At 38.7% G+C, this 27,449-nt stretch overlaps 1 protein-coding gene across 1 annotated transcript; it reads left to right on the forward strand.

Moving 5' to 3' along the window:
* The first annotated feature begins 1,861 nt into the window (after positions 1 to 1,861).
* On the forward strand, positions 1,862 to 27,035 carry arhgdig (Rho GDP dissociation inhibitor (GDI) gamma). Its single transcript, XM_041995787.1, has 6 exons — positions 1,862 to 2,316; positions 13,801 to 13,974; positions 16,458 to 16,541; positions 24,970 to 25,046; positions 26,390 to 26,453; positions 26,549 to 27,035. Exons 1-6 carry the CDS (start codon positions 2,244 to 2,246, stop codon positions 26,743 to 26,745), a joined length of 669 nt encoding a protein of 222 aa, XP_041851721.1. The 5' UTR covers positions 1,862 to 2,243; the 3' UTR covers positions 26,746 to 27,035.
* Positions 27,036 to 27,449: the final 414 nt, after the last annotated feature.

The raw sequence follows: 27,449 nt of genomic DNA on the forward strand, positions 1-27,449 counted from the left end.
GTGCGGCCCAGAGACCCAGGCTGTCAGCAGCAATCCTGAAGCACAAACCCAATTCACCCCGCCACAAAGACGACCCCGGACCCACCCAGAGGGCGGTAAAAGAAGGCCCCAGCCAGAGCCCCCGTTGCTACAGGGCAGAGGCTCCGGTGGGCCAAGATTTGCAGCTGCTGACCGCGCTAGGCACCAGCCATCCAGGGTAGCCAGAGCCAAGGGCCCAGAGCCCCAAAATCCCAGAAGCACTGCACACCCCAGGAACCAGGGCACCATGGACCACTCCCCCATTCCTCCCCTCATCCATCCCCACCCCCCTCTGCTACCCAGTCCCGCCCATCCCCTCCCTCGCTGCTCCACATCACCCAGATGGAGCAAACTGGGTATCCCTCAGGGCAACCCCATCAGCGCAGCCAGTCTGGACCCCGGCCCATGGGGCAACCACCTCCTTCTGCCTGCCCCCCAGTGGCGCCCCAGCAGCCAGAAGTTTTAGAGGATGTTAAATATTAGCAAAATGCAGCCACTAAGTTGACAATTACAGCCAAATGCTGCAGTCACTATTTCCAGAAGCTAACTTGTCATTTCATTTTTAGAAAACACACAATGAATGAATAAATGAATGAATGAATGAATGAATGAATGAATGAATGAATGAATGAATGAATGAATGAAAAAATAAGAGAAGCTGTCACAATTTTCACTCCACGTCACTGAAAGGTTTTGCTGTGGATCAGTCAGAAAAGAGATACAAACACATCAACTCACTCATTTTCATTTTTGCTGATAATTATGGTCTCTGTGGCCAAACAGATCCATCCCTCAGTTACAGCTAAAGCCATTCCACTGTGTCCATCACTCGAGCTTAAACAGACTGTCAATAAGAAATGTATCAACTTACAGTCTTTATTGTAAGAAATATGGTCAAATTCTAATTTCACAGCAACCACAAATGGTCAACTACATTTTAGCAGGTTTTTGTAGCAGCGTTTTTACATAGTGTACATATTGTAGGACAACCTACGAATGGGATTAATGAGGGATGTGTGCACAGACTTGTATAAAAAGGAGTGTGTCTTATTGTCAAGTGGGAGAAGCAACTTCCTTTTGTTCGAAAGCATCTGTAACTGCTCCAGGGATGACTGGAAAAACTGAGGAAAGTCAAAGGGAAGTAGAATAAAAGAGAGGGAAGAAAAAAAAAGATGTGAAAAAAAAATCAATGACAGTCATGACTGAAGCATGCTGCTGATAGGGCGTGGTCACCAAAAGACAGGAGATAAAGAAAATAAAGACAAAGGACTGGAGGAGAAGAAATAAGATTGAGATAAAGAGAGTCATTGGGATGACACAGTGATGAATAAGTGGAGGAGCCGAGTGGACACTGCATGAGATTTTATAAAAGTGAAGACAAACGAGAAGCACGCATGAAAGCATGACAGAGTTCGAGGAGTGCATGAGGTGTGCAGAAAGAAAGGGAGAAAGAGCCAACCAGGGAGGCGAGGATAGAAAGAGGGAGTGAGGGGGGAGTAAAGGATGAGCTCATTGCAGTCACTGGGCTGATGACACGAGGAGGGGAGGGAGGGATGCAGGAGGGGAGGGGTTTGCTGCTTGTCTGCGAATCAATAGCCAGCGTCTGAGTGCCGCACACACACATGCATGCATGCACACACACACCTCCAGACAGCAGCAGGCTAAACTAGCATCTGCCTTCCACTGTAAGCTTTTAGCATCTCTGATGCATAAAAAAACAAACAAAAAAAAAAAAAAACAACAGCTGACAACATTTTAACCTTTTTATTTTTATTTCCTTTTTTCTTCTGTTTCATTTATCCCCTGAACTCCAGTTTGAGAGCGACGAGAGGAAGTAGTGCAGAAAACCAGCTGATTCTCATGTCTGCTGATTCTACCTCACCCTCCCTCCATCCTCCCTCTCTCAAGCTCACACATCGCATCCACACCCACACCCAAGGATACCCTCCTTGCTTCTCTACCGCTGATTTGCCTCACTCCAGCCTTTTCCCCACACCTTTTTTTGTCTTTCTCCTTAATCCCTTTTACTATACATATATTTTTGACTTATTTCCTCTGAGCAAGAGATCCTGGCCTGACCCCATTTCTGTGTGATTAAAGACTTTTGTGGATGCTGCTTTGTTTTCTAAAACCATCTTTAATCTCGTATTTGGTGGTACCTGTGGAGGTTCTCTGGTTTTTCTCCAGCCAGCCGTCATACAGAGCGCAGCCCACAGTGAGGAACCATGCTGGGATTGGACGTGTGTGAGTTTGGGGGTCAAGTGCTGGAGCTGCTGTGGCTAACCATGTGCTATAGAGGTGAGGTGAACGAAGGGGAGGGCGTGCATATATCTGTGTGTGTTTAGAATAACTTTAGTCATTCAAGTTCCACTTCTGATAAATGAACTTTTTAATTTCAAAAGCATTTTTCTCTTTCATAATAAAATGTAAATTTTGTGTTTATGTGTCAAAGGATGTTTTTGTGTATTGTGTGTGTATGTGTGTGCTTTTGTGTTCTAAATGTCTCAATCCTGGCGGGTGTGGACAGTTTTATGTGTAGCATGAAGCACTGCCAAGACAACTCAAAGGTGATCAAAAACTATTGATTGCATCCCCTGTGTGTGTATGTGTGTGCGCTGCTATGCTTTGTAATTGCATTCTTGTTCATTCAAAAGGCTGCGTGCTCATGAACAGGCACGATGTGTGTTTTAGAGAGATGATACAGCATATGCAGGAGCCAATGATGTCACCTAAATCTCCACTAAAATCTAACAGCATTTTTTTTTCTTTTGTATCTCCAAAAGAGAGAGAGAGAGAGAGTGTGTGTGTGTGTGTGTGTGTGTGTGTGTGTGTGTATTTATGTATGTGTGCATTTGCATGCCTATTATACTGCAGTAGTGTTGAATAGTAACAGATGGTGGACCTGTACTGGGGTTTCCCTTTACACAGATGTGTGTATAAGAGTGTGACTTGCTCAATTACAAAAAACAACAACAAAAGGACAATGGGCAAAATAAGTGTGGGATAATTTCTTGATTTTCTTGTAAGTGAAGATGTGATGTTGTCTTAGAACCAAGAATATCATAAATACCAAAGACTAATATCTCTGACCACATATAACAGAAAAAACTGCAAAGCCCCTTTCAGACTGCACTGGTTTCAATAATCACTCGTACGTTTTCATGACAACACAATAGACAAAGTTATTGTATTAGACTGACCAAATCTGGACACTTAAAGTACATTTAAGTATGCTAGTCCAGTGGTTCTCAAACCTTTTTTAACATTGTACCCCTGTCGAATAAATTTTCGCCAAGTACCCCCTAAACCAGGGGTGTCATTTTATTTCAGTGGCCATATACAGTGCAATTAAATGCACAGTAAAATGTCAGCATAACAAACTATAAATAATGAAAAATTCCCATCTTTCCTTTTGATTTAGTGCAAAGAAATATAAGTACTAATCTAATCTAATCTGACATTATCACGATGTTTACATTTAATGAAGTAGACTTTTAGAAAACATTATGACACATTTATACAGAAGACTCCACATGTATATGTGTTTAACGTTTACCTGCGTAAATAAGTATGTTTGTTATAAATTTTGTTAAAGCTCACTTCCCACATACTCCCCATGCGTTTTACATTGGCCCGGTTGTTAGGCAGTACATTCACTAGAGGGCAGTGCAGAGTTCAAAGTTCACGTCTGTGTTCTGACATCAGTTTCATCCAACAGCAAACATGGCAATGGTTCTCTGTCCCTATAGACAGGGGATGTAACATCATTTGCACGGCCTTTCCTAAAAAATAATTCAGCCATTTCTGTTTTTTCTTCTTCATTGTGCGTGTGGGCTATTCTATGCAACACCCACAATTTCTGATAGTACTGCTCCATTTGCTGCATTTGGTTACGCTTCCACAAGTTCAAAAACGTACTGAAATATGTACAAAATGAATGTAAGTTTGTATATTCATATTTAATGGTATGCATAACAGAGTCCACATCTGCATGTTTACTTTATGGTTTTCTTTACCATGATGTCATATATCCTCCATGCATTGTTTTCCCAGTGCCTTCATCAGATAAGAAGGAGAAAATGTGCTGCAGTCAAATAAAATCAAGTAAAATAAACTATAATACACAGTCAGCCAAACTAGCCTTTTAGAAGCAGTATACATTTATCTGTAAAAGAATAAACTGTAAAATTTCTCACATCTCATTTTGGAGGCAAGTACTTTTTTATGTTTGAATAAAATTGTTTAATTGAAATTAATCCTCACTGTGGAAGCCTTCAGAAATGGGATTTTCCTCTTGTGCCTGATAACTCCACACTTTAGTCTTTGCATAAGGGAAAATTACAAAACCTCATTAATGCTGACATCATAGCCAACAGCATGTGTAAGGATGATGTTGGTGTAACTACATGTTATTTTCATGTTAGTCAGCAAAAGCAGTGGATACAGTATAACCTATCAAATCTCAAAGACACTTGGCAAGTAAAGATTACCAAAAAATGAAAAAAAAGAAGACGAGATTTTAACTGGAACGTGGGAGGTGATGAGCAAAGGAAAATTGACAAGGCTAAGAGGCAAAATGATGAAGGCAAAGAAAGAGAAGCGATGGAACATCTCCAGAAAGATTTGGTAGAAGTGGGAGGACAAGAGGATAGAAGAATCGTAGGAGTACTGGACGAATGAAGAAATAGAAAAGAGAATTTGCGAAAATGTTAGAGGAGGGAGAAAAACGTATGTGAAAAGAATAAGAGAATGGAGGAAAGGAGAGGAGAATTAGTTGTTTTAAGGGAAACGGATATGGGCAGTAAAAGCAAAATCAGGGAAATAAAGGTTAAAGTCTTGTCAGTAGCTGTTACCAACAGCACAGGACATTTTACAACCTGTGTGTGTAGAGAAAGACTGGGTGAGGCCCAAGTGGCTGAATGCTTTTCATGAGCTGTCAATCAACAGACGACAACTCAGGCAGTGAGCAGCCGTCCTTATAAAAGGCTATCTGAATCCCTTTACCACAGTCTGTCTTCATTTTCTTTTTATTTTACAACTCACTTTATTCCCTCTTCGTTCTCTTTCATTCCTTTCTTTTCTGAACAGGACTGATTCTCGCTGCTGTCTCTTTGTTTCCTTACTTCCCTCTCTCTCCTGACGTCTGCTTGATATTCTCTTTCTTCCACCATCTCCCATGCCAGAGAACAGAATGCAACCTGAATCCCATCTTACTTCTCTCTTTACCCTCTCACTTCCACTGCTCACGCCTCCGCACTCACAATGTCAGCTTGTCAGATGAGAGTGTTTAGGAAACCATGCTGTATCATCTTCTCACATCATTCCTCCTGCTTATTTGTGTCCCAGCAGAGATATGTATGGGTGAGCAGACACATATGTGACCTATTGAGTCAGTCAATTAGACAACTTGTCTCATTAAGGCTGACAGAGTGTGTGTGGGCAAAATGTTAACATACAGACTGCTGATTTTAGTCCCTATTAACTAAATCTGATGCAACCAGTGCAACAAATAACATCATGCATACGACTCGTATAATTAATTACAAAGAATGGTTGTTGTTTTTCATCTTAAGCTGCTCTAACATAGTCAACTATATTCTGTAATATGGGGCTTCTCACAGATGTTTGTAGCACTGTCACCAAAGATTTTGATTGTATTTTGTATTTTGATTGCTTCCATTCAAGAGGCCCAAGTTTGTCTTTGCCCCGACCCAATACTTTCTACGACAGAGAAACTGATGGATATTTTAGCTACTAGATTTTTTAAACTAGTGTTGTATTATGCATCATTGGAAAGCCTGATTAGTCATCTTTACAACAAGGTATACGTTGTAAGAATGATGATTCTGTGGAATGAGCAACACAGCTAAATGTGTGGAGAGCAACCCCCAAATATTCCCCTGTTGGTATTCACACTTGTTTGAGTTACAGGTGTGTCTCAGATGTATGACTGGAACCTGACTGATAAAAAAACATATCAGAATGAGATTCTGGAGCAAATGGTGATCCCATATCTCCCCTGCAAAAATGAGCTATGTTAATATGAGTAAACAACTTTTAAATTAAGTAGACTGAGACTATAATCAAGTGAAACTATCTGTCCATGAAGTGAGGCAATTACAATTGGTAATATTTCCTATATTATATGAAATAATAAAAAAGAAATAGACTTTAGACAAGTGAAATATATCTTAAAACAAGTATTGAAAGACTTGTTTAAAATCCTTTATTACGTGAAATAATATGTATTTTATATGTTATATTAAGACATCACATGCCTGGTGGAGACATGTGATGTCTTAATATAACATCACGATAAACAAGTTACCCTTTCTTTGGTACAGTCCTGTTTAACCCCTTTGTCCTCATCACAGCACTGGCCCTCACTTATGTAAATTCATGTCATGATTTGGGTCCTGATTCTTTCTGGGATTGAGCGATCGAGCAACTGAAAGCGGTATCAAACAGAGATTTTTCAGAGGCAAAACAGGTTAATCCAACCTTTATGGAAGTCATTAACTTTGTAAATGCTAACTAGCATAGAGCTAGCAACAATAAAATTCAGGTCAATAATTCACACCATAAGCCAATCCAGCTGAAAAAAACACAAAACAAAACAAAAAAACAAACAAAAAAAGAAACAAAACAAAACAAACAAACAAAAAAAACCTGTTTAAATCCCAGCCAGGGCCTTTCTGTGTGCATGTCCTAAGAAACTCCAGTTTTCTCCTATAGTCCAAAAACATGCTTTTTAAATTGACCCTAATAGTGAATGTGATAACGCCTGGTTGTTTGCCTCTGTGATAGATTGGTGATCCATCCTGGGTGAACCCCATGTTTCGCCTAATGGCTAGGATTGCTCCCAGCCTGTCTGTGACCTGAATAGGATAAAGCTGGTATAGAAAATTGATAAATGGATAATATTTTTTTTGGTATTGCTCAGCTTGATTTATTTTTGTTTGTTTTTGTATTCAGAATCAGATAAGCTGGTGTCTAAACAGCCACATTAGAACTTCCAGGCTCCATGTATGACAAACTATTCCACCACCATCCCCTCCTGCCTCTACATACAGACTTTGTCAGTTGTTAAATTTCCTTGGATGAATGAGAAAATGTGTCCACAGCAGCAAAGCCTCTAATGGACCTTTCGTCTGTATCAGCAGTGCCAGCACAAACAAAAGCCATCATCAATGTAGGTCTTCATGTATGCTATAAATCAACCAGTTATTTGACTTTGAAATTGATCATAGAGTTGCAGGACCAACCTGGTTACTCTGAGCTTTGATGACTGTAGTGAAAAATATGTAAACAATGCCAGTTGTGGACTAGCATGCTGCTTAACGCAGCTTTGAAATGGCATGTATTCAAAATCTGCGGTGAAATGCTGCATTCTAATGACTATTGATTGAGGAGAAAGAAGAAATATAGTGATTGTTCTGTGTTCTGAAGTATTAACATGTTAAATGTGAGCAGAACAAATGAAGCAGCATCACCACTTTCTGCAGGTGGTGTCATGTATTATCCTTCCATAGGCAAGAAGTAATGGGAGCTGAGATTGCAGTCATCTGCTACATCATGTTAAGCAATGATAAAGACTTATGTATCCTGTGTTGACAAGGTGTTTGGAGCTTTTCTTAAGTATATTGCAGTTGACAGATCATTGCAGTCTTGTTGTGGCAGGAAAAAGCCACTCACACTGCTCGGCTGTCTCTCTCTCTCTCTCTCTCTCTCTCTCTCTCTTACACACACACACACACTGACCTAAAATGCTATTGTGTTGATCATTCTTCCTTTACTGCCTTTTCTTCATTGTAAAATCTGATAATGGCTTTGCAGAGGCCTAAAAGCTTCCCCTTTATCTTCTGTTGTGTCTTTTTATATATAAGTGTGTGTGTTTTGGTGTCCCAGAGGCCTTGTTATAGTATTAGAGTAGAGCAGTGACAGCAAGCCTCAAAGGACTATAAAAAAAAACAGCAAATCAGCGCTCAGGGTACAAACACACACAGACAGAGAAAGACTCACACACAGTTGACACACACAGAAAAACTAAGGTGGCTTTCTGAAACAGTAAACAGTTATCTGGGTTAAGGGAAGCGGATGCAGACAGGAAGCAATTATAAAAACAGAAGCAGGAGGACTGAGGGGGCAAAAGAGAGCAGTTCAGCTTTGTTTGCTGACAATCAGATTTCACATTTCCTTTCCATTTATATCAATATGCCCCATGCATGGTACAGGAATTTAAATTAATGTCAAAACTAGCCAAATTTAATAAAAGAGCTGTCATTGTTCAGATGAAAAATAATAATAAAACAACAAAGTTAAAAAGTCAGCTTGTCGTTCGTCTGCTTGGACTGACAAGAAGATAGAGTGCACTTTTGTTCCAAAGTAACAAAATCTCCGTACTTCCAACAATTTCTTTTCTATCTAATGATAACCAGTAAATCTAAATAATGCATAGTAAAACCAGAAATTAATGGGAATTATTTTGCCATAAGCTACACTACAGCAAAAGGAAATGCAAGGAGGAACTGAAGAACAAACACACTCAATGCTGCTTTTCATTACAGTATGCCCTTTTAAACATATCCTTGAGCAGGCTTAGCTTGTAATTTGTAGCATCCCAAAAACTAAAAAAAAAAAAAAATGCTGTGGATGTTAAAGCGGCTGAACGTTGGCAGACTTTAATGCCCATAACAAAGGCTGATTTGACATCTGCTTTGCATCCTGTCTCTTCTCTGAGCTCTCTCTAGCAAGTGAATTAGTCAGTTGTTGACTCTTGTATTATCTCTTGCTTTGTCACGTTCTCTTTTTATTATCCTCGCTTGCTTTGATTTTGTCCTCTTGAATTTTTTCTTTACTGTATCAGCAATGGTGTAGAACCTAATAGCCATTGTGTTGTTATCCAGTTGCTGGTGTGTGATGCTCTGCCATAAAGCAAACATGATACTTTGGGCTGCTACACAGAGTTTTAAGGTGCAGTTTCTCAGCCTCAAGACGATCCCAGGAATGTGCATAATGAATATCAGTGTGCTATCAAAAACAAGTTAGATGCACAGATTTTTAAAGATGAATTGTGTAACTTTCCAATGTCAAAATTCTGCATTACAGACTCATTTGATGGCCCAGTGGCATCTATTACGGGCATTTCTGGAGTTTGCCTTCATGACAACTGTGAGGGGGGTGAAATTTTTTCTAACTCATCCGTTTGGATGTTATTTAATCTTAAAATTTGGCATAATTAGGGGCATGTCCTTTTGATTGACAGGTATCCAATATCTGCGGACAGAAGGGAGAGTGTAGCACAACCGCGGTTTTTAGTCGGCTAACAGCGCACCTTAGCTTTAGCCCCTTAACTCGGGGTTAGCTCTTAGCTAAAGACAGCTCAGAGTTCGATGGTTGTCAGTCATCCTCCTCTACCTTCACAGTCCTCTCTCAGCTTGACCTCTTTGCCCATTTTTGGATTTTCTGGGACTAACTAACAAGATGGCGACATTGGGAAAGCCCAGCGAACTTTACTTTTCCTTTCAGGAACCTATGGCTGACGTCATGGAGGTTCCATCCATCTTTTAAATACAGTCTGTAGTTGCTGCCCAGCAGCACCCCAAAGCCGTCAAATCGCACGTCATACGTTGTGTGAAGGATAATGTTTATGAAATAACTTTAGAGACTTATGTATTTGCTTTTTAGGTGAAGATGAAAGGTCAAACAATTTAAAACTCTCAGACAAGCACACAGACTCACACATGTCTTGTTGGTCTTGGCTTGTTGTAGCTTTTGTGAACCTGATATTCCTTTCTCCATTTTTAGGCATTAGATACACTACTGTTCAAAAGTTTGGGGTCACTTTGCCATGGGATTCAATAGGGAAGTGAGCCCAAACTTTTGAACGGTAGTGTATGTTTGTTACCACAGCTCTCTCTCTCTCTCTCTCTCACACACACACACACACACACACAGTCGGCTTGTTGTAGTTTCATATTTATCATCAAGAAGTGAAGTGACTTCATTCTTAGCCAGTAAGCACCACAGGTTCTTAAAAAAAGGAGGAACTTTCCAGGACTCTCCAAAATTCTGCTGACTTAGAAAACCACATAGTTTGAGGTGATCTTTGGCCATGACCCTAAACTATGCTTGGGTATAAGAAAATGTGATTAAAGAAAAATATTCCTAATAATGTCTTTGGATCATTCAAAGCGATGTCACTTTTTCAGTGCAGAGATTCCTCTTTTTTGCCTGTGACTTGTATCTTAGTGTGAGTGTGTTTTTCAGATCTCACGTGACGAGTATTAAACCTCCCCCGAAGCCTCGCAAACAGATTGCTGTGCCAATTTTCTCTAGATGTGTTGGTTTAACTGTAAATGCCTGCAGGAAAATACATAGTCCTACCTTATGGCTTCAAACAGGCGGTGAAGTCTTGCTTTAAACTGTACTAAAAATGTTAATTCTGCCACAGGTTTGTAAAGACATGTTTGAGGAGATAATTAAGAACAACGAGGGGGGAAGATCGATGGATTTGGAGCTGTTTATTAGGATTTTTCTTTCAGTCTGGTTGAAACCAGAGGCTCTAACATATTCATTTAATAATAATGACTTTTTGTAGAGGTGATAAGCATCTTCATCAGTTAGGATATTTTTTTATTTCCCTCCATTGTCTATAGAGGTTTGTTTCTGCCACTTTTAAATTAATTTGAGTTTTTTTTACACTTGCGTTTTGAGTCTGTGTAGTGAAACAAAAGATGGTAAGAAAAGTGACTGAGGCAGCTTAATGAGCGTCAAAGAAAATCTGCTAGTTAATCTACTTGTTAATATCTACTAGCAGATGGGACTGAAACAGTGGGAGGACCACACACACACACACACACACACACTGATCCACACAATATGGACAAATCTGGTTCTGTTAGATTTTGTTTAACTCTCAGTAATAACATTTAAGAAATCAGAAGTCAATTCAGCTTAACCTTTTTGAGAGTGTATTTCTAAATATTGTTTTAATATTTTAACCAGCAATTTTATATATATTACTGTCAGAGTGCAAATTATGTAAAAATTGATCAGAAATGCTGCCAAGTTAAACAGGTTTCCACTCTCACATTCTTTGGTTAAAAAAACCCCTCCAGTACTAGAGACTGGATCTCTGTGGACTCAGCCCTGTCTTTCAAACTGAGTGGTAATTGATTCGGTTAGTGTGACAGGTCAGCAGTCTTCAGTTCAAAGAGCAGCTCTCAGATGTCAGACATGGAACTGGTTTTAAAGCCCTCTTACTGGTTAGAAACCTGCACTTACATGCTGATGCGGGGGAAAACTGCAGTTTGAAATGTAAATACAGCCCAGTGAATCATTTATGAAGGCATGTATCATCCATATCTGACATACAATGTGATTTTTTTATATGTGACTGCGTGGGTTAGAGATGTTTTTGGTGTTTTCATATTGAATAATTTACTTAATCACTGAAGTATGATGGGCTTGGCTTTATTTATAGTTTCTAACAGTATGGAAATATTTTTTAATACTTGAAATTTGTTCCTGAGTGGCAAAAATTTGGAGAAGAAACATGATTATTAATTACATGGATTTAAGAAGAGGCTGGGTGGTGAGAATCCTGCCTGTTTGCTCATCATTTCATTTGGTGAAGGGGTTTGCTTCTTCACAAACTAGGGCTTTTGTGTTTGAATAAACAGAATGAGGCAAATTGATCATAAGCTCAGGGACCAGAGGAGTCATAGGGCTCTTATCCTAGAAATATAGATAGAGGCGTGACTTAAATTGATAGATAAACAGTTAAGAGATACTGTATATAGATGACCAAACACAATATTAACATCATAAGACACAAAATGACAACATGACACAATAAACAGACAAAAATTATACAAAATGACCACAGAGACAAATAAATCTTAAAAACTGACAACAGATGTAAAAGATTTTAAGTAGTTTTAAATTGTTGCAACTATTTGCAAAAAATCATTCTTAAAAAAAAAAAAAATCATGCTATAACACAGCCAAAATGATCACCAAACAAAAATGCTTGAGGAGGCTATGAGGGATAATGAGGAAGGATGGGATTCCTTCTTATAAGGATTCTGTGACAATAGCAGTCATGTAGCATGTTTTCCATTGTTCTTTTGCTTTTTGGCTTCATTCTTACTCACAAATATTATAGTTGTGAGTTTAAAATAAAATCTTAAAGCTGAATTAAAATACATGGTTAGGTTTAGATGATGCAACAAGCTTGGTTTGGACAATGTAACTTTACTTTTCTTGGGATGAGAGTCTGCTCTCATGGAAAGAGCTGTTTATGGTCACCATGTGTTTGGACTGAAATGGATTCAGAACATTTATATGGTTAAACCGTGAAGAGACAAAATGACAATAAACTGTGTCTTTGTGGTTTGAGGTGTTTTTTGTCTTCTTCAGCCTGGATATCCTGGTCATTTGTAACAAATGTAAGGATGATCTGACTGAATATCATTTTAAATAAAAATATTATTACAGGATATTAAACCATAAAGAACCTAAATTTATACACACATGCACACATTCTTTTGCGTTATATTCACTGTCGTGTCACTGGAGGGAAAGGTCAAAATTGTTGCCATGGTGATGGGCAAAAGTAGCCATTTTTGGCCTTGACTGGGTGGTACAAGTGTTCACGGGAACACTTGTTTGTGTTTGTGCACGTCCAATTACCTCCACACACAGCTCTGAGGTGATGAACACCGTGTCTTCTCATTATGAGCAGTAAAATAAATCCAGAGGATATTACACAGGGCTGTTACAGCACGGTAACCAGATTGTCCACAGCACAGTTTGAAAGGGTTTCACATTCTCCAAATAATTGGAGCCCAGAGGTACGCACTATGTATTTGTGTCTGGAATCTGCAACAAATGTAGTTTGAGAAAGGGTAGAATCATTTTGCCAAGGTCTTCTGTTAATTCTGTAATAGTTTTACAGAAATTGTCATAATTAATCATTTTCATTATTACACTCTGTGAGCGTTCAGTGTGTGGAGCTGCACACATTATCAAATGTCTGCAAGGTTTAAAATGTAATCAAAATCTCTGATGAAATCAAACCCAGATGGCTGGAGCTAGCCTACGCTAATATGCATCATGTAGGGACCCTGAACAATCTTGGCTGTGCTTCCTGAGTGTTAAGACACTGAAATATAATTTAAAAAAAAGTTCAGGATGGTGATACCTGCTGTTGAAAATGTTTTCCTCTGTTCCACTTTCTGGATCTGTGTTCTGATTTTCTTTAGTGTTTTGATGACTGTATTATAAACTGGGCACATTTTTCTACAACAAAATTGCATCATACTGAGCTATCATGTATAATCTGCTTAGAGTGATCATTGCATTGTTATTATTCATTATTATACTAGTTTTGTTTTTTGTTTCTACAAATAAAGTAGTTTGGGACCCTGTGTTTTCCAGTCCTTTCACTTTTAAAACCTATTCACTCAATCCATCTACTGAATAACTTAAGCCAAAATGATAAAGTTGTTCAAACCGGTGAAACACTCAGCCTAAAGTCATAAGTCGTAATTAAAAAGAAAGCTAAAATAATTAGCTTGTAAATGTAGAATAATGTAGTTCCCGCTGCTACGAGTATCAAGTAAAAGCAAACTAAATTAATTTTACAGTTTAAATCTGAAATTGCTGTAATAGTTTACATTTTCCCTACATTTTAAATTCTTTTTTAACCTTATTTAATACTCCAGTGTGCAAGAGTAAAAAAGCATATCTCCAATCTTCTATTATTTACTGTTGAAGGTCTGCTGGCTGATAAGAATGATCTGCCTATCGAGGAGGAAGAGGATGAGCGAAACCTCAACTACAATCCCCCGGCTCAGAAATCGCTGCAGGAGATTCAGGAAATGGACAAAGATGATAAAAGTCTGGTGAAGTACAAGCAGACCCTCCTGGGACCAGAAGCAATCCCGACAGGTATGTGTGTTTGTGTGTGTTTGCTTTCCGGTGGAAGAGGTGGTGATTTACACTGATACCCAGTATTACTGCAGATTGAAAGATAATATTCACTCATTATAACAACTTGCTGCATAACTCTGCAACAGACCTGCTGGCCTCAGCATCTTTCATCCAGCCTCCAGGCTATGACAGCTGATATCAGGAAAATAGCTCAGAGTCCCTCACTGCAGTAACTCAACACCACCTTATTTACAATTTAAGGCCCATTTATGCTTCCTCACGTGCGTAAATCAGGATGTCCATTTCAAACGTGGTAATACGTTATTGTCCTAATATTTCCATGTGTCTTTTGCAATTCCTTCGAAGTCAGTTTATCCACTAGTGGCCAGTGCTGAGTTCAGAGTTTACTCTTGCGAGCCGTCGTCCCTTTCAGACACCGTTTGGCAGCAGTAACGCATCATAATAAAGTTGTTTCAAACTGCCCAACATGCCCTAAACACTCGCATACAGTTTTTATTCAAAAGCTTGCACAATTTCTAAAGTTGCTGTCCTCGTCTTTATTCTTTTTCTGCTTTTTTATTCCCTTCCTGATCCTCTTCTTCTCTGGTTTGTTTCTTTTGCTGGTCGCATGTCAGCTATTTTGCTCAGCACTGCCCCCACGATTTCAGGTGGTATTGTCTCGTCTTCTGTGTCAAGGGACGGATAGCTAAGCTCCCTGAAAACAGACCAAATTACAACCAACACAGAAGATGGATGAAACTGTCCGTCTGCGTATCCATTTTCTGCTTCGAGCATAAATAGGCCTTGAGTGGGAATACATTTATTATGGAGGGCTTTAATGAGAAAATGGAAAAGCAGAGAAGAAAGGAACGAATTTATTGTAAAATAGAAGCTTTAAATCTAAGTTTTCACTTTGAAACAATTATTTTTTCCCCACCAAACTGGTTCCAGTACTGACTCAGAGACAGAGGCTAACTTTGAGCTATGTCTTCGTTTTAGAAAGGGCTGCAGTAACAAACAAACAAACAAACAAACTGCTGCTGCTATGCTGGAACCAATTTATTTCTGGGCCACAGCAAAGAACCTCTTAGCTTGTGGGCTGGACTCACTAGACATTTAAAAATGTCCCTCTAATTTTCCTGCTATTTAACATTTTGTCGCTAGTTGCATCTTAGTTGCATGTTTGCTGCTATGTCAATCAGCATTATTGTTGTTTTTTAATAGAGTCAGCTGGGATTTATACATCCTGCTCAGAATATGCTGTTTTACATGAATTTCCCTGCAAGGGATTAATAAAGTATTTCTGATCTGATAATATGGGTAAATCAAGCTTGTGTCGCAGTTAATTTATGTAGAAAATTTTTTGAAAACACTGGGTGGCTTTGTAGAGAACACTCACAAACACCAAGACTGCGTTTTAAAGCTAGACTGGTGATCTCAACACATTAATTGGCCGGGGAAATTAATTTAAATACTGCAATCTGTTCATGCAAATAAAAACTCTCCATGCACCATGGTCCTTTAAAAAAGTCCTTCTACACTGGATACACTGGAGAGAGGGTCAAAGAGATGTTAAAAGTGAGATAGTGATGTGATTCTGTAGTAGATTCCTGACTGTGGAAAACCAAGTTTTAACCAGCTCTAGAGCCAGCCCTGAACCAGAACTGGAACAGCTTTCATCTGAAAAGGGAACTTTCAAATTTAGACAAACTCTGAAAATATAGTCTAGGTAGCAGCTAGCAGACTAGCAGCAGGTGCTAACAGCTGCTCACTGGCTTGCAGGCTGGTTGGTGGCACATTTCTAATACTGTTTTGTTAAAAGCAATAGAATGTAGCTGCATTACGATTCAGATACTTCAAAATGCACTCTTCTTCTTCTTCTGTTGTTTAGTATGTTTCTGATTTTAAAAATGCACTACAGAACTTTTGCAGATTTCCTCAATGACATGCCTCCTATCGACAGCTAATCTGGCATCCCTCTTGCATCCTACCTGTACTGTGAGCTCTTTCCAGCCAGGGAAAGACAGTCTTATCTCTTTTTCTGTCCCTTTCTCTTTTACTTTTCCTCTCTTCCTCTGACAATGTCTTTTTGCATTTCTTAGCTGAATAAGCCAGCTGAATAATGTTAGCATGTGAAGCAAAACTCATCCCGGAAGAAAATGTTGTATAGTGTATTTTCTTTTCCTCAGTAGGCCTACGCTACTGGGCAGCATCAACACAAAAATGCACATAATAGATGTCACTGTACTGTCAAATGAGTAAGGAACGCAGAGTTTTAAGGTCATAATGTTACATAATGTATCTGTAAAGTCACAGTTGTACCAGCTGTGGAAGCTAGCTGCTGCTCAGGGTAGCTTCTTCACATAGCTTGCCTTAGCTTATCATTATTTGGTTCCCTGTAACACATTAACGTTATTCCAGGATTGGTAAAACCACCTGATGCAAATATTTGGAAAAAGTATGTGTATTTTGTAAAAATATGCAGTCTTTCTCTCCCCTAGACCTCTCAGGGCCTAATGTCAATGTGACCAGACTGACCCTGCTGTGTGACAATGCTCCTAAACCACTTAGTATGGACCTTGCAGGTAAAACTCCTTTCTAATCCACTACATTTTTTTTCTTTTAATTAAACCCTGGCTCATTGAATGTGACTGTGTGGTGACACATATTTAGGAACTGCCTTAGAGCAAGGCATCCTTACCCAATGTGCAGCATTTTGTGTGCAGGAGACTGCAGTGGGTGTGTCTATGTAAGAGTAAAGACAGCAAAATGTTTGCACAGAGAACTGTAATAACATTCTTCCAGGGTGAAAATAACAGCAAGGAAAAGAAAGGGATATGATTATCTTTTATTTTGCATGTGTTACATATTTGCTATGTACAGATTTTATGTCAAGTTAAGAAATGCTTTCATTTGCACAAGTGCCCGGTGTGTCTTACAATCTGTGTGTGCATATTTCTTACTGATTTTACCATGTGCAGAATTAGCTTTGCATTTTCCCTGTGGGAGGATTTCCCTCAGTATAGCCACAGTTACATTTATGCACATTCAAAGACAAAAAGACGTCATTACCAGCTGCTAATAGGAAAGGTCATCTGGTTGCTAGGCGATACTGACTTCTTACTGTGTAGTTTTCTCTGATACAGACACAGAGTGATGGAAAGCATCACCAAGCTTTTAACGTTCACATTTCAGTGTGTAATCGAAGATCAGCTGAAAGGCACCAAGTGAGGGGAGCAGATTGTTCCGTCCAGACAGATCTACAGCTTAAATATCTGGTCTCAGTCAGAGATGATGGAGAGAGGAAAAGATGGTTTGAAAATCATGACAGACAGATAGACTCCATTACAAACGTGGAGATATGGTGTTTTAAGTGTTACACAATTGGTTACACAGAGCAGCTTTATTTTTCATGAAAAATGCTTGAGCTTTACAGTGTGGCTTTGAATTTATCAGGTTTGAGAAAATGATTAGGTCATAAAAAATGTAATTGCAGCTAAGGCTAAGGACTTCACCACAAACTGCATATATATGAGTTAAAAACATGTTGGAGATTCACCTCTTTAACATAGTCTGTATAGCTCTTTTAATACAAAAAACTGCTAACACTTGCTAACATCTCGCTTTAAAAGTAATTGTATTTAATTGACAGACCACCAGATATTTTGTGCTCCATCTGGAAACGGCATTGATGGAAACACAACAGATGGGGGCACACCTAATTTCCATGAAGGCACTTAAGTAGTCACAGCTCCATTTTTGTTTAAAGAAATATATATTTACTCATCCTGACATCTCAAAAGGATGGTTTGAAACTGGTTTGACACCCCATAGGCCAAAAAGTTGTTTTTCTTCCAATGTAAATAGAAATCTCTTATTAACTTTGCATAATCTACTTTCAATCAAATTTAAGTTGCAGAATTGGCTATCAGATTTATTTGATCCACTGGTCAATGTACAGATGTAATTTAAGCTTTAACATTTTGCTCTGATCCATATCGGTTAATCTTTGTATCCCTTTGCATTCTACTCACTAAAAATCTGGCCATTTGTTAAGTAGGTCTGTACCACATTGTATCACATTTGTCATAGGTGATAATGGAGGACACACTTGCTACTGATCATATCATGGCCATTCTTTGACTTCTGATGTTTGAGTGTTTTAAGGTCTGTTAAGCTTTGAAAGAAAAAAAGGCAAAAAGTCCTTTGAGTGAAATGGTCATATCTGTCATCTGTTTATACCCTTGAATACAACTCATAATTCCCCCCGACAAGCTGCTCGAGGTAAATATACCTCATAAAAGCGGACACCCTTCTCAAGTTTATTGTTTAAGAATAGTCTACATTGGGAGGAAGAAGGAGCGGTTAGATAAAGCAGCTAAATGCTGTAGCTTCAACCATGTGTTAAATATCCAGGGGCACGGAGACAACAAATAAATTTTAATCAGTTATAGGAGCAAAGCAGACACAAGACATGTTTAAATGGCAGCTCTGATCAGAATTTTTTTACTTGCATGCATTTCGACTGAAACACGTATCTTGTTTTTACATAAAAAAATAAAGTACATGACCACCAAAACTGAACAGATAGTTCACTTTTACACTCTACGTTTGAAGCAGTGGCTCCCAAACTTTTTCTGCTGGGCCCCCTTTTTATTGACAAAGATAATGTCAAGCCCAGAAAACTTGACTTCATGTTGTAGAATCACTTGGGTAGAGCTAGAAACATCAAAAATACATTCTTCTTACAACAGCACTGTCACAGATCCCATTTTTACCTTTAATATGCATTTGCTTTGATGAGCACTAGAGGTAACGTAATCAATACAAATGGAAATCAATTAAACTGAAATCAATTATTGTCCCAGTTTGCGTACATGCAAATACACCACATGGACACATTTTAGGGAGGAAGATGTGAAAATTGTTGCATATCATAACATTCCATCAAATAAATAATCTTTGTTATTTAATATATTTATTTTAAGAAAAATATGTGTTGATTAATTAAAAATAAAGAAATATTTCTAATGCAGGGTGAGAGAAACACATCGTCCTGTACAAATCCATGGTATGGTTGCATTATAATAATCGGATGGTGTATCATGTTGCAGTTAGAAAGCCAAGCCTGCTGGACTGGATCTGAAATGGACTTTCCATTGGAGGTTAAATGCATTAGAGATCCCATTATACACCGTTGATGTTACTGTAAAAGGAGAGCGAAAATGAAGGGGTGGCAAAACAGGGTCAGATACAGTAGTAGAGATGACTGCTCTGCACTCTGAGCGCCTGAGTGGAGAGGAGGAAGGAGACGCTCAGTCTTACCGCACGCTTGGCCGGTCGTCCACCAGAGACCTTTCACTTTTTCAAGGGTGTTTGGGTCTGTGTGTTAAAGTGAACCTCTCAGATCATAGCAGCTCCTTCCTTTACTCAGAGGTGGCAGTCTCTGTCACAGTGAGTGTCTGTCACAACAAGTGAGGTGAAAAGAAGCCAACTGCTTGAGTATGTGCTCCGGGGTTCAGTTTTAGTTTGGGCAGATGTGTGAATTTGTCAGAAATTATGTTACCGTATTAGTAAATTCTATTTTCCATGAAATGGAAAAAATCATCTGATAGGTCGTTTATGTTCTTGTAGAATAACATATGGATTTATGAAATTTATAAATCATTGCATTTTGTTTTTAGTTAAATTTTACATATCATTCCAGGTTTTTTGGAATTGGGGTTGTACATAAAATAAAAAATAACAGCACATCCATGTTGTAAACCCCAGAAAGTAGACATGTAGGGCTAATGTAGATTTGGATCAATCTGTATTGTGCTTATGTTTTTGCACTTGTGGCGACTTTTAGGAATGAATTTCCATCCCTTATGATCCACCTGCTGTGTCCATTGATGAATTACAAGAGTGATTTTCTCAGTTCGATGCAACTTCCCATGTTCCTGTTAATTCATGGTCATGATACAAAATGTACTAAAATGACATAGATCCATTGTTTCCATAAAGCTAAAATGGAAAGGATGGGATTTGATCTAATGGAGCTGGAGAAATGCTGATGAGAGCTTGTCATAGGCAAAAAGATTTCTCTGTCAGTGTGTTCAGGTAAAGACGTCATGTGATGAGCAACTGCTGTGGATGTTTTTCAGCTGCCAAAGGATATCAATCTGGAGAGCTAATTAGTGAATGGGAATGATGGGCGAAACTACAGAAATATCCAAAATTGTATTACACTGGAGTTCATACATTACCTTACTGGTAATAAAAATGGTGATTTAAGGTATGAGTTAATTATTTGAGGTCAGACTGACTCTTCTCTAGTAAATAAGTGTAAATACTTTGGCAAACACAGAGTGACATGTACAGTCTGCTTAAAACTGCTTTGACTGTTAAATATTATGTGAGTATAAGATGTGCTGAGATACATGAGACAAAAAACATTCCAACATTTCAATCCTGCTTTCCAACACTTAAAATAACATTAGTACATAATTTTCTAAAATAACTTTTACAGAGGTTTAGACCTTAGGTTAAGGCTAAGTTTATTCATAATGATGTAAGTCCTGATGAGAATAAAAAAGGATCAAACTTATGTGCTTTTGAAGATCAAAAAGCAGACTTACCAACTGAGGGGGTTAAGATCAAAAACCCAAAAAACGGTGCTGCACAGGTGGGTGAAACAAGACAGGTTAAACTGAGCAGAGCTAAGAAGTAACATGGGTTGGAGATCCCATAAGGAGCTGGGAAAGGACAAAGAACCGGGTTGTATTCATACCAAAAGAAATGGTTAGCGATCAGTATCTGAAATCTGGTGTGAGGAATCGAGCTTCTAAACAATCAAACAGGATGCAAAGCTAAATAAGGAGGAAGAAAATGCACCACATGAAAATCCAAAGAACAAGTTCAACACTGAAAGAAAAAATATGAAAAATTAAAAAGAAATTAACAAAGTAGACACCAGTGAACAAACATACAGATTAAGGCAAAAGGAAAGCAGACTAGTTAAATCATGAAGAGTAACCCTCTCCAATTTTAAGGACGGTTTTGGGACAGTCATGCTTTTGGGCTTGTATGGTTTCCATGGCTGATTAAAGAATGGATTAACTTAATGGCAGCAAAATGCCGGGAGCAAGCTGAAGTGATTGTCTTCCATCAACAACCTAAACATTATCAAGATATCTGTGGATAGACAACTAAAGAGTTGCAACTACAATACGGGTCAAGAATCTCAGAAATTGAGGTTGAACTGAAATTGCCTCACCCCCCCCAAACCATCACTACTACCACTTAAAATATATGTACACTGTGGTGTGTGTGAGTTCTGTGACACTCATCAAATATGCAGCATTTCCTTCTTTCTTCTTTTGATTTTAAAACTATAAATTACAGCAACATAATTTCTGACAAATTCCCACCTCTACCCATTGCAATTAGGGTTGTAAAGAAATTTCAGTATATAATAAAAATCTAAACAAGAATTCAAACTTCTATTTGTAGATCTGTGCAATATAGAATTATTTACAACACATAGCCCTGTTTAGTGTGTGATGTACTTTACCAAGAAAAACCTTAACAGTGAATTTTTTAGATGTTTTGGGGTCCTAAATCCAAGCAGTCGCTTTGTTAAACTTATATTTTCCAGGGGTTGTTTTTTTGAGTGGCCTTGCTCCTGCACATTAATGCAATCCTACATTGTTAACACAGAGCAGTCATAGTGACAGTTTTAGTATGGAAAGCATAGTTTGCATTGAATTCAAAAGGCCTGATTCTAGTTCGAAGTTCGTTCTACCATTTGAGCTGCAACAACAACAAAAAAACATTCCCCATGCAACAAAGAAGATGAATCCCATAACAACGGGTCATTCATTTCTAATGTGTTTTATGTCTGAACTGAATGAGGATTGTCTGTTGGCCAGACATCTGCTGCACAGTCGCTTCGTGCAACATGTTATTGACTAATTTCACTGTAATTTTAAATGAAGATGCAGTTAAATAAATACTTTTTTAAAAAGATAAAAAGTATAAAACTTATGTTTGAAATGACTGAAGGTCATTTCGGGCAGTGGAGGCAATCTTGTGTGGGCAGCTGTTTTTGGGTGTGCTAGCTGCACTGCTATCATAGTGGCAGTTCAGTCAGTTCCTCTAACTCTGAGTAAAAGGCTTCAAGATCACTGGATGGTTTAAAAACTATATTTAGTCCCTTTATTTTTGTCTTGTCAAAATTATAGCTTGTAAACTATGCTGGTTATCTAGCCAAATGCCATCTTTAGCTCAGAGCTTGCTGCTTGTCACTGCTATGCCTGCTTACTGTTGGAGAGTTTATTCCACTATTTCATTCCACTGAATCAGAATAAACGGTATAGGAGTTGTATGTGTGTGTGTATGTGTGTGTGTGCAACCCCAATGAATAAAAAAACAAGCCATATGTGTTTGAACACATTAAAAATAAACTAAGATGGATCTTTTACACTCATCACTTTTTAGATACATTTATCCAATTGCTTGCTCACACAAATATCAATCAGCCAATCAGAAGGCAGCAGCTCAGTGCATTTAGACTTGTAGACATGGTCAAGATGACTTGCTGAAGTTCAAACTCAGCATATGAATGTGGAAAGAAGGGAATTTAAGTGACTTTGAATGTGGCATGGCTGTTGGTGACAGATGGGCTGGTCTGGAGTGTTTTAGAAACTGCTGATCTACTGGGGTTTTCACACAACCATCTCTAGGCTTTACAACCTCATATAGGCAGTAGAAAATTGATGGATGGATGGTCGAAAAATGAGGAAATACCCAGTGAGTGGCAGCTGATTGCACAAAATTGTCTTGTTGATATCAGAGGAGAATGGGCAAACTAGTTGGATATGATGGAAAAGCAACATTAACTGGTCACAACCAAAGAATGCAGCGGCAGAAGACCACACTGGGTGCCACTTCTGTCAGCTAAGAACAGGAAACTGAGGCTACAATTCACACAGACTCAGCAAAACTGGTCAATATTAGACTGGAAAATGTTGCCTGGTCTGATGGCTCTCTATTTCAGCTGCAACATGATCGGGTCTGAATTTGGTGTAAAGAACATGAACGCATGGATCCATCCTGCCTTGTATTAGTGGTTCAGGCAGCTGCTGGTGATTCTGCAATGGTTGAGGGAATTTTTTTGTTTGTCCCATTAGTACCAACATTGGATTGCTTAACCCATAAGAGCCCGACTTATATGTTACATACAGTATCGGAGACATTTTGCTTCAATTTATGGTATAAACTTAGCTAAAAATCCTGTTGAACACAATCTGATACTTGTTATCTGTCCCCTAAAAGATACCCAGAAGTGGAAATCACATTATAATATTTTTAATGTATCACATGGTAATAAATGTAGATATCCCTCCCCAAAAAATGTAAATTTTTTTGTTACATTTTTTAAGGGCCAAATAAAGACCTCATATTAAAAAAATGGACTTTTCTTACCAGTTTTTCATGGGTCGAGTCGTAATGGGTAAAACACCACAGCCTGCCTGAGTATTGGTGCTGACCAGGTCCATCCCTTTATGACCACACTGTACCATCTTCTGGCTGCTTCCAGCAGTTTAATGCACCATGTCACAAAGCTAAAATCACCTCAAACTGGTTTTCAAACATGACAATGAGTTCACTGCACTCCAATGGCCCCCATAATCACCAGGTCTCAATACAATAGAGCAGCTTTAGGATGTGGTGAAACTCGAGATTCTCTTCATTGATGTGCAGCCAACAAATCTGCAGCAACTGTGTGATGCAGTCATGTCAATATGGAGCACAATCTCAGAGGAATGTTTCCAACAGCTTGTTTAATCCATACCAGGAAGAATTAAGGCAGCTCTTAAAGCAAAAGGGGATCCAACCTAATACTATCACAGTGTATTTAATGAGTGTCATATTTTTATTGTTTTCTGCTATCAGTGCAATATTTACATTAAGCATCAACTGAAAATTGGGAGTGTTCAGGGTGCGTCTTGAACATATGCATGCATTCATACATGTGTGTTTGTGTGAGTGAGAACAGGTAGACATGTCTCCATACTGACCTATTTTCTCTGTCAGACACTCCCAGAGGAGGCCAACATCTTTCCTCCTCTCTTAATCTCTTGAGACGAAAGAAAGCAAAAGAGGAGATGAATCAGAAAGAGGATGAAGAGGGGAGATACACACTGCAGTTCTCAGATAGAGATGGGTTGAATTAAAAGAGACTGGAATAAAGATGGAGCAGTGATAAAAACCAAGCAAAAACCTCAGCTCCTAAGGAATCTTTTATTTTATTCTGTGGTGATTTTTACAGTGTATAATTTGGTCTTGAAACCACAGAACCCAAAATTCTGTATTATGGCGCATGCATGTAGGAGAATTTCATATGATAACAGACTTGTGTTGTTTGTTTGTTTTACTTAGTGTTCAAATATGCCTAAAGGGCACATATATATTTCTAATACAGGGACGCCTAACATTTCTTTTCCCTATGTGATCTGTATGTTCCTGGCTCTATTTCTTCCTCTTCATATCACATTGCTGCCATCTAGTTAGTGTTTTTTTTTTTTTTAGTTCACCCCAATCCTTTATCTATCCGTCATCTCCTTGTCTTTTCCTTCCTCTGCCTCTGTCTGTCCATTAGGAAGCACTCAGGACTGATGGTCGGCTTTAAATTGACATATAAAGTGATTAGACAGTGGATGCATTTCTGATCGCTGTGTGCTTTTACAGTAGCCTAAGGGGCTTTTTTCCCCCCTTCAGTACGAACTCATCCAACCCCCACAGCTTAACTGAGACAGTTAATTGTACAAGGGAGATATTCAGGTTTTATGAGTGAGAAGGATGACTGAATAAATAAAAAAGTTGCATGGGAGGAGGAATGAAAAGAAATCTCCTATTTACATATTATACTTATTTTCCTAGATTTAACCAAAAATATGAGTTGTATTTAACTTGCCTATGATGACCTCCTGATTGTGCAGAGTGGTACTTCCTTCTGTCTTTGTGCAGGAGATCTGAGCGCTCTGAAGGAAAAAAGCTTCACCTTACAAGAAGGAGTGAAATACAGGCTAAAGATACACTTCAAGGTAAGACAGAGAGATTAAGTTTATAATAAGAATGGAGAGATGTATTGTGCGTTATAACCTTTGTGCTGCGTGTGGATAAAAAGGCAGTTACATCACATATTCACAGTAAGTAATAAAGAGCTAGCGGGAGAAAGACAGTGATGAGTAAGCGACCATGGACGATAAATTCAAACCACAATATCAAACAAGACCATTATTGTTTTTTATGAACTCTTTTAGTGCTGTACAGTTTTATGGGCAACTTCTATTTTGTGCTTGAAGGGATTAAAGCTAGCTATAAAACCTCTCTTTAAACATCAGTAACTTTTTCAGAACTAATAATAGTTTCTTTAACATTTTTTAAAATGGTGAAGGTAATTTCTTTCAGTTAGATTGTGTTTTGGCTCATAATATTTAGATGAAACTGCAAAAACTTATTTTCCCCAGGGGAAGAACCTTGCTTACTTTGGTGATCTCTTGCCTTTCCCTTTAGCACCATATACAGTATGACTTCCTAATTTTTTCCCCTAAATGTCTGGACAGCCCTTGACCTTTGTTATTGGGTGGGGTGGCTGTGGTGGCCCTGGCCTGCCCTGATCAGTGCGGTTGCTGTGGTGACGCCCTCTGTGGTCGTTGGTGAGGTGGCTCGTGGTTCAGACAGATCCCCAAGATATTGTTTTCTCATCTGAGCATCAAGCCAGATGTTTATCTCCAGTAATGTTTTCATATTGTGTTTCAGTTTAAAGAGACATAAAGTAGAAGTTGGGGTCTATGTTTGTGCAGAAAGGGGTGGGGGTTGTATATGTATGTGTGGGTGTGAGTGTGTGTGAAAGAGAATGATCATGTTTTATAGTTGAGTCTGTGAAGGTTTTTTTTTTTTTTTACATAACATTAAAAAATAGTTCTCATTATATCAAGCCCTTTGTGCTGCTTTTGATTGATTTATTTATAAATTGTGGTGTGTTTTCATTTTATTTACATAGAAGCTTCAGTAATGGGCAGAAAGTGATTAAAAATATATTCTTGCATTGGATCTGACTCCTGATGTGGGGATCTTTGTGTAATTGTAGGAAAACTTAAATTTACTTGATCTGAGAAGTTAAATGTAATATTTTGTTTAAGCTAACATATTTACATGCTTTTGAAAAGTCAGGTTTGGGTCCGACTGATGAATACAGTGGGAAATAACATAGATTCTGCAGTGCTGAGGACACCTGCTGGCCATATTTGGTCACTGCAGCTTCCTGAATTGTGATCAGGATGCTCCAAATTTCAGTTAGTTCAGTTAGTTCTGTGCCTGTTGGTAAAGAAAGAAGAGTTTTCTAACTGGAGAGAAATCAACTGATAAAACGGTGTGTTTGCAGGTAAACAGAGAAATTGTTTCTGGCCTGAAGTACCGCCATGTGACCTACAGAAAAGGAGTAAAAAGTAGGTTCAACCAGTCTTCATTACCATCATTACATACAATTTGATATTGGATTTTTTTCTCTTCAACTGCATGTGTATTCTGTATCATTCCTCAGTGAATAAGGTGGTGTGCATGGTGGGAAGTTATGCCCCACGGGCGGAGGAGCAGGAGTTTCTGTGCCCGGCTGAAGAGGTGTCTAAAGGCATGATGTCTCGTGGCCAATATCTGATCAAGTCCTGCTTCACAGATGATGACAAGAACATCTATTTATCCTGGGAGTGGAACCTCAACATCAGCAAGGACTGGAATTAACAGGGAGGGAGAAGGATGATGCTACTCTCCTCCCTGTTTTCCCCTCCTGTTCTTCATCTCCTCTTGTCCATCCCCTTTGCCACCTTCTTCCTCATCATCCTTTGAGAGCAGCCTTGCACTGGTTAAGACAGGAAGCTCTGTTTTCCCTCTTCATTGTCCATTACCTATATTTCTTTTTCCTCATGTTTGTTTAATGCAATCATCAAGAGGAAAGAGGAGATTCTCCTTTTCTTTTTCATGTCAGGTTCATCCCCTCCTACATATTCTGTCATGCAGGTTATAGGGAATCTAGTTGGTGATTTAAGCATGAAAGGAAACATTAACTAAAATGATGGAATAACAAAGATTTCATCACACTGCAGACGGTGCTGCTGTAGCCTGCAGGGCTCATTTATTATGATTTATTACAAACATGTGTGTCATAGAGTTCATGACTGAATAACCAACTTTTCCAAAGAGATGATAAATCCAAGAAGGACCTGGACATGTCCGAACATTAGTTTAAAGAGGAAGTCAGACAGATAAATGCTGGTGGGCTAAAGGCAACACAGCAGAAACTATGCACGTCTGTGGCGTGCACAGTTTTTGATTAAGTGTCCCACACCTCCAGAATACCACCAACTCAGATGCCCAGCATGAATAAATGCACATAAAAAGAGAGATTTTCTAAATTTGGTGTTGTAGTTTCAAAGCCAACACAAAGG

The sequence above is a fragment of the Melanotaenia boesemani genome, chromosome 2 (assembly GCF_017639745.1).
Source record: "Melanotaenia boesemani isolate fMelBoe1 chromosome 2, fMelBoe1.pri, whole genome shotgun sequence".
NCBI lineage: Eukaryota > Metazoa > Chordata > Actinopteri > Atheriniformes > Melanotaeniidae > Melanotaenia > Melanotaenia boesemani.